The following is an 11,413-nucleotide window of genomic DNA, read 5'->3' as shown; positions in this document are numbered from 1 at the left end:
TTGTGTCTGGCTTATTTTACTTTGCATAATGTTTTCCAGGTTTATCCATGGTGTAGCCTGTGTCAGAGTTTCCTTCCCTTTTAAGGCTGAATAATATTCCATTGTATGCATATATCACATTTTGTTTGTCCATTCATCTGTTGATGGACATTTGTTTCCACATTTTGACTATTATGAATAATGCTGCTGGGAACATTGGTGTACTCAAGTAACATCTTAAATTGCAGTGGAACCGTGCCTCTTCTTACCATTTCTCCTCCTCTATGCCTCTGTGCCAGTCCAGGTCTGAATCCCTCAATGTTGTGACTGCAGCTACATCAACCTCATGCCTTGAAAGAGATATTTTTTTAAAGCCCCCTTTACCTTTACCCTTTCCTCCCTTGGCTGGACTTTGTCCAGCCAGGTTTATTTATAAACCACACAAAGCTCATTAACATGACCAAACATTTCAGTAAGCCACCTTCCTACCTTTGTTATTGCAGGAAGGCACTCCGAAGGGGTAAGACTGTGGGACATGGCTGAGGATAAAAGCAAGAGAGACTCCATGCGAATGGGTACGAAGGGATGCTGGACAAACAATGGGTTTGTCCAAAATGAAGACATCCTAGAGAGGCACCTGGATCCAGACAGCCCAGCAGATAGCTCGCAGCACAGTGCTGTGGGCATCCTTGACTTCTCCGAGCCCGTCGTGAAGGACATCAGGCCCTATGCAGGGATGCCCAAGGAAGTGCTATTCCAGTTCTCAGGCCAGGCCCGCTACCGGGTTCCCCGGGAGATCCTCTTCTGGCTCATTGTGGCTTCTGTGCTGGTGCTCATTGCGGCCACCATAGCCATCATTGCCATTTCTCCAAAGTGCCTCGACTGGTGGCAAGCAGGGCCCATGTACCAGATCTACCCGAGATCTTTCAAGGACAGTGATAAGGATGGGAATGGAGATCTAAAAGGTGCGTGCTGGAGAGAGTTTAGGGTGGGGCCAGGCTGAGGCTGGTTTATGGCTCTCTCAGTTCTTGAAACTCAATTATGCTTGGATTGTACTGTCAGCACATTCCGGTATGATTAATCATGCCAAGTTCCCCTTGTTTATCATATCTTAAGCCACTCAGAACCCAGTAATTCTTCCCATATGATAAAAGGTTATTTGCTGAAGGTCTTTGAGCCCCCAGTGATTTAATTTACTGCCCAGTAAGTATGTATCTTAGTTGGTTGGCTGTTGTAACTTTTTACCTGGAGCATGTTTCCTCGTGAAATGCTTCTTGCTTCTGTGCACTTTATAGCTGATTATCTCAGAGTGACAGTTTAGAATTGCTTTTCCAGTATATGTAAGTAGCTAGTTTGGCAATCTGGCTAAGAGTTTCTTACTAATGAACAAAGCATAAATATTTGAGAAAAATATTATGTGATTGTCTTTAACGTTTAAATTCTGAGCAATGAAAGGAAAAAAAAGGCATAGCAATGTGTTGGTTGTTACTTGAATTAAGAATTATTAAAAAAAACATAGGGAGTTACATGTAGAACATTCTTATACTTTATTGCTCAAAACCCAGGATACTTTAAAAGTAGAATTATCCCAGATAGCAGGCATTAACTGGGACTGTCCTGGGCAAATTGGTCGATAGGGTCACTCTAGTTAAAAAAAACAATAAGAAACAAACTAATAAGGTAATTTTTCATAATGATACTTGGTTTGAAGAAAATAAAGCAGAATGATTTAATAGAGTTTGAGAAGTGGGAATCAGCTTAATTTAACTTTAAAATGTCACAAATAAACTCCTGAAATCTCCAACTTACCAAATTACTAATAAAAGCTTTTCTTTTACATATGCATATCATTTTCTTTTTTTTAGTCTTCCTGTATCTATGCTAACTGAAATATTATCTGTCCTCCAAGGTGTAGTTCAAACCTATTTCCTTCATTAATCTTTATTTAACCTTCTGATTAGACTGAGTTCTTTCCCGGCACCTACCCCCCCCTGCAAATGGGTTGTTTCTAGCACCTTCTGATACTGCCTTGTAATATATCTGGGTGACTTCCCTGCCACCTCCACCCCCCTGCCCTAATGCCTCCACCTCCACCTTTTTCCCAGTAAGTGCTTGTAATCTCCTTCTAAATATATACCAAATTCTCATAAACAGGACAACTTCTAATCAGCTCTTTATTTGTCATTTCCAATAACTTTCTTGAAGGACTGGTTGCTTCTGGTAACCAATAAATATTTGTCCTTGAGATTGAGGGGATTTTGTTGTTATTTGAAGAAACCATTCCAGGTTTCGGTTTTTGGTGATTGCCCCTGTGCCTTAGAGTTGGGCCTGAGATCCCTTGTTTACTTTGTGTCTGTCCAGCTCTTTGTTTTATCATCCCGTTTCTTGCTGCCTTTCTGAAGATATATTGTATTGTTCTGACTTATGATCCTTTTGTTGCCTGCTGGCACTCTGTGAGGTTTCACAGCCACCTCTGTGGGGGAGCTGAGGTACAAAGAGGACAAAAATAACCAACCTGTTAGAGGGGAAGCCTACTGTGTGACCTCTGACAGGCTCTGACTGTAGAGAGCCACGTAGGGGGTCCCACAGAAAGTTCCTGGAGATTGAATACTAGAATCTTAGACTCAAGTCTCTGAATCTACACGTAGGTCTCTGAACTAGAGGCACAAAAGCACTGTGCTAGTTTGTCCTACAAGGTTCTAAGTACAAAGAGTTTCGTTCCTGTGTCTCTTCTCAGCTGAACCTAGAATTTTCTTCTGTATAAATTCTTGGCTGCAGCAGTGTCAGAGGAAATAGATTGTGAACCACATATATAACTAAATTTTCTAGGAGCCACATTAAAAAAATAGTAAGAAAAAGGTCAGGTAAAATTAATTTTAGTAATATATTTTGTTTAATCCAACATACACTTAGACGTGTAATAAATACAAAAATATTAAAATTTTACATCCTTTCTTTTCTGCGTCTTCAAAATCTGGGGTGTGTTTTACATTTATAGCACATCTCAATTCAGACATGTGAGTGGCTATCACACTGGACAGTGCAGCCTAGGCCAGGTGACTGTAAGGGGTCATGTGTTCTTTGCTCCTTAGCACTTAGCCCACCACCTGGCCTAGACCAGGTGCTTAAAAACTCTGGATAGAATAAATGAACAATGCTGTAGTCTTGGTTTTAAATATAAAACACGACCAAAGGAAGGTTTTTTTTTTTAATGTTATGGATCTATGTTAAAGGTCAAGGGTTATTGCCAGAAGACGAATTTGATGTTATTAGTAGAACTAGACTTCACTCAAATTCAACAAAATTCCAAATACTTCTGTTTCAATATAGGTATTTCAATATTAGGCAAATTGTTTGATTTTTAGTCCGTCAACCAAAAAACACAAACTTTTTCACAGCCTTGACTTTTTTTCTTCAGGTATTCAAGAGAAGCTGGACTACATCACAACTTTAAATATAAAAACTGTTTGGATTACTTCATTTTATAAATCACCCCTTAAAGATTTCCGATATGGTGTTGAAGATTTCCGAGAAATTGATCCTATTTTTGGAACAATGAAAGATTTTGAGAGTCTGGTTGCAGCCACACATGATAAAGGTAAATTGAATGGAAGTTGGGTAGGATGGGAGTGGGGATTGGGGGTTGGGAAAAGCATTTCTCCAAATGCTTAGCTTAAACCATTTTTTCTTTAACTGTCATGTATTGTGCTAGTATAATCTTTTCCTAACATTTGAAATGTTTTCACTCCTTAGGTTTAAAACTGATAATAGATTTCATACCAAACCATACCAGTGATAAACATGCTTGGTTTCAACTGAGTCGGAACCGGACAGGGAAGTATACTGATTATTATATCTGGCATGACTGTCCCCATGAAAATGGCACAACCACACCACCCAACAACTGGGTAAGTACCAACTTACCCAATTTACAAAGGGAAAATGGGTAGATCTTAGGTGATTAGAATGGTTACTTATAAAGCCCTTTTAAGGAAAAGATTAATGGATATAGTTAATGGGGAGGGGAAAAATTTTCTCAGGGAAATAGAAATAAGGTACTCAAGGCCCCTAACATTTGGATGTAGATTTTTTATTTCATTGTAGAGCTGATGTGTTCTAGCAGGTTAAAACCTGTACTTTCTATTAGCCTCTCCTTCCCTGACTTCCCACTGTGTCCACCTTAGACTCTGTGTTCCGTTACTTCAGGAACTGCCTTGCTGTTCTCCAGGTCCCTTTGCCTTTCTGCTTTTTGACCTCCCCGTCCAACAAAACCCTCACATAGGTGAATCCAATCATCCACCTTCTCTTGCTTGAAGTTTGGTATCCAAGCCTCTGGACACATCATACATTCATTATCTCCACCTGAACAGAGTCATCCAAACGTCTTGGGACTTTTACTAAATCCAGTGGATCAGCATGCCCTCTCTCCTCTTCAGGAATCCTGCCTTCTCCCCATCTTACCACTCTCAGCAAACTCCATTTCAAAGAGAGAGCAGAAGCCAGCTAAGGTGTTTGCCCCCATTCCCCACCCTCTTCCTACTCAATTTTATAGCAAAGGCCATGGCTGTCTTGTCCAGGGTTACCAGATTTACAAATAAAAATTGAGAAAGCCTAGGGAAATCTGAATTTTAGGTAAACAATGTTCAATTTTTTAGTATAAAAATTGCATGGGACATACTTACATGAACAACTTCCTCACTGTTTATTTGCAATTCAGACTTAGCTGGGTGTCTTGTGTTTTATCTGGCAACTGCTCCTGTCCCAGGCCAGTTCCTCCACTGGCTCTGGTTCACGTTCTCTCTGGTTTTCTGTGGAACTTTTACTCTACATCATCTCTCCCCATTCCAGTCCCTTCTCCCTTCTTAACCTTTTCCATAAACATTTAAAGAGGATGACTTCTGGACATCAACTTACTGATGACCCAAGGGCACTCAAAATTGACAAAAGTCCAAGCTGACTGTGTGATCTTCTCCCTGCAGCCTCCCATCCCACGTTCAGTGAATGGTACAAATGTGCAGCCTGGTGAACAGGTCATCAGCAAGTCCTGACAGTTTTACTTCCTTAAATTTTCTTTTCCCCAGTCTATCCACTTGTTAAAAATGATAATGATATTAGCAAACATTTGGCAAATGTTTACTGTGTGTCAGGATCTGTGCTAGGTATTTAATATTCATTAATTTGTTGAATCCACTCTTCAATCCTATGAGTTAGGTTTTGATTTTTGTTTCACAGATGAGCAGACTTGAGTCAGAAACGTTAAGCACCTTGCCCTAGGTCCCATGACTAGAAAATGAAAGGCTAAGAGGTGGGTCTAGTCAGTACAACTGCACAATCTGCTTTAAACTGCTGCCCATACTTCAAACCATATCATCTCTTATCTTTAGGACTTGTTTTGGCACCCAGTTTTCCCATCCTTACATCAGTTCTCCTGTTGCTCTTCAGCAACAAGAAGGCGGGGGGACAAGCAGGACCAGCCTGTTATCCCCGGGGCTGAGTGAGAGGGCAAGTGTCGGCGGCTTTGACACCCTCCCCTGAGATCCAGGAAAAAACAAAACCACACCAAGCCGGGAGATGTGTCAGCCTCAAGGGCGCAGCAAAACTCAGCTTTATTCCATCAGAGGCTTAGTTATATAGGGGAAGATAAGGAAGTAACAGAAACCAATGGGAATTGATTATCTCATCTGTCACTAGGGTCTTTAGGCAGGTTTCGGGTTAGGTGGGGAGGCAGAGTTAGGGCCAAGAGCATGAGCGCGGGAAGCTAGTTAGGCCACAAACGCGGAAGTAATGAGGGAGGATGGAAACCTCCAGTCTGCGGCCGTCACAGGCCTAAAAGAGGCAAAAGGTCCCAACATTCTCCACTGTAGCCAAGGCTATGGTTCTTTTTTAATGTAATAGCTGATACATAAAAAAATAATATATGATAGATGTATAAACACCTTGCAGGATAACCATACAAGGGAATAATACTCAGCAATAAAAAGGAATGAACCATTGGTAACAAACAACATGGATGAATCTCAGAATCACTATGCATAGTGAAGGAAGCCAGACAAGAGAGTATGTACTATATTATTCCACTTACATGAAATTCCAGAAAATGCACACTCATCTGTAGAGAAAGAAAGCAGCATAATTGTTGCTTAGGGATGAGAGGGAGGTGGGGAGGAGCTGGAGCATGGGATCAGGGATCACCAAGGATGGCTATGTTCACATTCTGATCATGCAGAGAGGGTCACAAGCATGTAAGCATGTCACAACTGATCAAATCGTACACCCCAAATATGTACAGTTTATTATGTTCAGTTATACCTAGATAAAACTGTTTAAGAATACATGTAGTATATATCAAAGCTAGGTAAGGTAACAACATAGTGACCATCAATGAACCCATTTCCAAATTAGGAACTTGAACATGACCAACACTGTTGAAACCATCTGTAGGTGACTCCCTATTCCTGCTATGCCTCCTCTTATAGGAAACCATTATCTTGAATTTTTCGGTTTTTCCAAGACATTGCTTTTATTTTCCTATACAACATATTAAAAAAAATAGTTTCTCCCATTTTGAATTTTATGAGAAGTATCATGCTACATGTAGTCTTTTATAACTAGTTTTTTTCACTCATTATTTTAATATTCATGTAGTTTCTGATAGCTCTGGTTCATAACATTTTCTCTATTGTGTAATATTCCATTGTGTGACTGTTCCATGATTTACCTATCTAAAACTTCAGCTGATGGGTATTGGGCTGCTTCCAGTTTTTTGTTTTTTGTTTTTTTTTACTATTACTAATGCTGCTTTTGTAAACATACTTTATTTCTCCTGGGGCACATGTACAATGCTATTTTAAGGCAAGAGACTAGAGTGAACTTGCTGGGTAAAGAGTCCTACATGCTTGACTCTGCAAGATAATGCCCAGTTGATTATCAAAGTGGTTGTACCAATTTATATCCCTGCTCCAGCAGTATAAAAAAATACATATCCTCATTAATTACACTACCAGACTTTTGTAATTAGTACTACCAGACTTTGTAATTTTTACCATATGCACATAAATTGTTATCACGTTGAGGTCTTCATTTTACACTTATCTAATTACTCATGATTTTTCTAATTACTAATGATATTGAATATCTTTTCATCCATTCAGATGAGGTTCCATTTCTGCGAAACACCTATTTATGGTTTCTTTCCTCAGTTTTCTTTTGGATTATCACTTTGAAATTGATTTGTATTCTGGATACCCATCTTTTCTTGGTTATATTTATTGTTAATATCTTCCACTCATTTATGTCTAGGTGGGCCATGCAGAGAGCTGACAAGGATATGTTCTCTTGAAAGGCAGCAGCTACTGCTTACTTTCAGCCAGCTGTTGCCATGGAAATGTGGATCCAGTGTGATTCGCTCCTCCAACTAAAAAAATGATTTATGCAAAATCTCTCAACTTTTAAATGCTGTCCAGATGTTCTCTTCAGCATGAAATGAACAAATGGCCCAACCTAGAGCCCTAGGGAACTGTCATATTTAAGGGAGCTCAGAGTACATTGAGAAGGGTTAGCAAGAGATATAAGTCAACCAGGAGAGTCATGTTGTGAAGCTATGGACGTGAGCATTTCCAGAAATAAGAAGTTGGTACCAGTGTCTACTGTTGCTGGTACCAATGCTTAAAATTGCTGGATTTCTTTTATTCCTGAGGGCTAGTAGAGTTTTTAAGTGAATGACTCTAATAATTTCCTGATGTTACAGTTTAAATATGCACTCTATTTGGATTCAAACTCCAAGACCAATGGAATGTGTCTTTCTCCCAAATTGGCCATCCTGTGCTATTGTTCACAATCAGGAACTCAGAGCCTGGACATGAAGGTTCAAGAAAATATGTCAGAAATGTCCCTTCCTTAAGCTGACCTTGTTCTGTGTTTGAGAGCATTGGTTTGCTATTGTGGTTATTATGAACAGCTTTTACTGTACAAATACATCACAATTACATTTATGGGGCATGAATTGGGCCAGCGGGTGGCATTTTAGGGAATTAACTTACCTAGTATTTTTCCTAGAAGGAAAATCCTGAGGATTTGTGCACTCAGTCTGCACAGGGCCAGGGATGGCAATTATCATTTCTTTGTGGGCATCATATGAATAATAGAAAGTGACTGATTTGCTATTTTATGTTTGCTAGGTAAGTGTATATGGAAACTCCAGTTGGCATTTTGACGAAGTGCGAAACCAATGTTACTTTCACCAGTTTACGAAAGAGCAACCTGATTTAAATTTCCACAATTTTGATGTTCAAGAAGAAATAAAAGTAAGTACAGACACCCATACAGACTATGCTGTTACATGGGTGTTTAAGTGGCTGGTCAGTATCCTTTATATTGAACAATAATTGTATAGGCAAAATCAAGGAGTCTAAGTCCTGGTATTAAGGAATCTGATGCAAATCTAGATGCTCAGACATGGTGGCTCCTTACTTTCTCTAGTGGGTGGCAGGTTGGAGCACCTGCTACTTCAATGCTGAGTTGCCCCTCTGCCCTTAACAATGAGTTCATGCATGAGGTGGCCTGATACGGGTTCTGGGGTCTGTCTCCTGAGCGTGGACCCAGCCCTGCCACTGGCTTTTCTGGTCTTTGTGTCACATTTGCTGTATTTGTCTCGTGGGGCTGTGTGGGACATCAGATGAACTAACTGATGCACAACACTTCGGATGCACTCAGCAAATATTAAGTCAGTGACTGCTCTGTACCAGGTCCTTTTCTAAGCACTGGGAGTGCAGTAGGGAATAAAAGAGGCCCTGCCCTCAAGGTGTTTTCCAGATACTGAGGGGAAGGCAGACAATGAACTAAACATATGCCATGTCAGATGGTCATGAATCCTAAGGGTAAGGGACATCAGAGTGCCAGGGAGAAAGTGGCTTGGAGACACCCCTGTGTGAGGTCCTGTTTGGGTAAAGACCTGAAGAAGTATGAGAAGGGAGCCATCTGACTATCTGAAGGAAGAGAATTTCATGCAGAAGGAAGAGCAAATGCCAAGATCTCAAGAGTGTGTGCTTTGGGAACGGCCTGGAGGCTAGTGCCTGGGGTCACCAGATACAGCGAATAAAAACACAGGATTCCAGTTAAATCTTAATTTCAGATAAACAACGAATAATACAATATTTGGGATATATTTAAACTAAAATATTAGTCATTGCTTATCTGAAATTGAAACTTAACTGGGTGTCCTGTCCTGTATTTTATCTGCAAGCCTACCAGTATGTTGGGAAGAAGAGTGAGAATTAGAGAACCAACGACCAGAAAGAGGGATGGGAGCTAGTCCCACAGGGCCTTGAACACTGTTATAATGGATATGTGCTGAGCTCCTGAAGATCCCTCTGTGGCCCATGCACAGCAGATTTCCTGCCATGACCCAGGTGAGAGCTGACAGCCCTGAACCTGTGTGGTGGCGGTTCCAGCAACACCTGATGCATAGGTCACATAAGCAAACATTAGCCATGTTGCTCTTCTCCTTGCTGTTGCAGTGGCCATGGTGGGCAGGGGTTTAGATTAGTGGGGTGGTGCTCTGAGGTAGGGAGGTGAGAGGAGACCCAACAGCAGAGCAGAGGGCCATGGGTCCCTTTCCGCAGCTCACCACACCAGCCAAAGGATGAGGAGATCACCAAGAGTGCCCACAGCCCTTAATTTGTCCTTCTGTTGTTTTTAAATAACAGCTTTATTGAGATATAACTCACATACCATAATATTCACTCCATAAGTCTGTAACTCAGTGGTCTTAGTATATTCATGGAGTTGTGCAACCATCACGGCTAATCTCATCAGACCACATTTTCATCGCCCCAAGAAAAAACCCGTACTCATTAGCAGTCACTCTTCGTGGCCCCCTTTATTTCTCCCACTGGGCCCTGGCAACCACTAATCTACTTTCTGTCTCTAGGGATATACCTGTTCTGGACATGTCATATAAATAAAACCATACAGTATCGATCTGTATGCCTATGATACATACTCTATATTTAACTGTTTGAGGACCTGCCAAACTGTTTTCCAAATCAGCTGTGCCACTTCACATTCCCACCAGCAGTGTACAATTTCTCAACATCCTCACCAAGACTTGTTATTGTCTTTATTTTTGATTGTTGTCATCCTAGTGGTGTTTCACTCTTGTTTTGATTTACATTTCTCTGGTGGCTAATGATGAGCATCTTTTCATGTGCTTATAATTTATTTGTATATCTTCACTAGAGAAATGTCTATTCAAATGCTTTGCCCATCGTTAAGTTGTGTCTTTATTTTTGAATTTTAAGAATTCTTTATATATTTTGACACATGATTTGCAATTAATTTTCTTCCATTCTGTGGGTTGTCTTTTTACTTTTTTGATGGTGCCTTTTGAAACATAAGAGTTTTTGCTATGATGTCCAATTTATTTATTTTTTTCTTTGTTGCTTGTGTTTTTAGTATCATATTAAAGAACCATTGCCTAACCCAAGGTCATGAAGATTTATGTTTTCTTCTAAGAGTTTTATAGTTTTGGCTCTGACATTTGCTTCTCTGGTCTGTTTTTTTGTTATTTTTTTATGTTTGGTGTGAAGGAGTCCAACTTCATTCTTTGGCTTGTGGCTATCCAGTTATCCCAGCAATATGTGTTAAAAAAAAAAAAAAGATTATTCTTTCCCCACTGAACTCTCCTGGAACCCTTTGGAAAACGAATTGACCATAAATGTCAGGGTTTACTTCTGTGCTCAATTCTGGTTCATTGATCTCATTGATCTATACATCTCTCCTTATGCCAGAACCACATTGGGTTAGTACAGATCTATCGTAAGTTTTGAAATTGGGAAGTGTGATTCCTACAACTTTGCTCTTCTCTTTCAAGATTGTTTGGCTATTCCAGGTCCTTTGCATTTCTATACGAATTTTAGGACTGGCTTGTCAATTTCTACCACAAAAGTCTCCTGCTGAGGTTTTGGTAAGGAGTGCACTGAATCTGTGCATCAGTTTGGGGAGTATTGCCACCCTAAAAATATTGTCTTCTGATCCATGAACACAAGATGTCTTTCCATTTATTTAGGTCTTTAATTTCTTTCAGCAATTTTTTGTGGTTTTCAGTGCACAAGTGTTGCATTTCTGTTGTTCAGTATATTCCTATAGAATCCTTAGTTTTAAGACTGTTTTTACTATAGATGTTTGATATTTTCCAGAATTTAAATGAGTTTCTTTGGGATTGGTTCTAGAAGTAGACACCTTGTCAGGACAGCCTTGTATCATTGGGGAATGGAGGGTAGGGCGGAGAGTGGGGGAGTAGTAGACAGTCAGCCAACTAACTAGCGGTTAATTTTAAGCTTCTCTGGTGGAGTATGGACTCTCCTCTTCTCCACCACCAAACATCATTTGTACACCCACATTTTCTCTCTTATTGGGTACTTACTTTGTGCCAAGT

At 40.2% G+C, this 11,413-nt stretch overlaps 1 protein-coding gene across 3 annotated transcripts in view; it reads left to right on the top strand.

The window, feature by feature from the left end:
* The first annotated feature begins 472 nt into the window (after positions 1-472).
* The window catches only part of SLC3A1 (solute carrier family 3 member 1), a 44,425-nt gene continuing 33,484 nt past the window's right edge, over positions 473-11,413 (top strand). For all 3 annotated transcript variants that reach the window (XR_005032696.2, XM_036925631.2, XM_036925630.2), the window contains exons 1-4: positions 473-944; positions 3,398-3,577; positions 3,733-3,887; positions 8,157-8,282. Coding sequence is in view for 2 of the 3 variants with exons in the window: in XM_036925631.2 (XP_036781526.2) it covers positions 515-944; positions 3,398-3,577; positions 3,733-3,887; positions 8,157-8,282 (891 nt within the window). In the remaining variant the exon portion in view is untranslated. The remainder of the gene's footprint in view (positions 945-3,397; positions 3,578-3,732; positions 3,888-8,156; positions 8,283-11,413) is intronic.

Source organism: Manis pentadactyla, chromosome 2 (genome assembly GCF_030020395.1).
Source record: "Manis pentadactyla isolate mManPen7 chromosome 2, mManPen7.hap1, whole genome shotgun sequence".
NCBI lineage: Eukaryota > Metazoa > Chordata > Mammalia > Pholidota > Manidae > Manis > Manis pentadactyla.
This window is presented reverse-complemented; position numbering and strand designations above follow the sequence as displayed.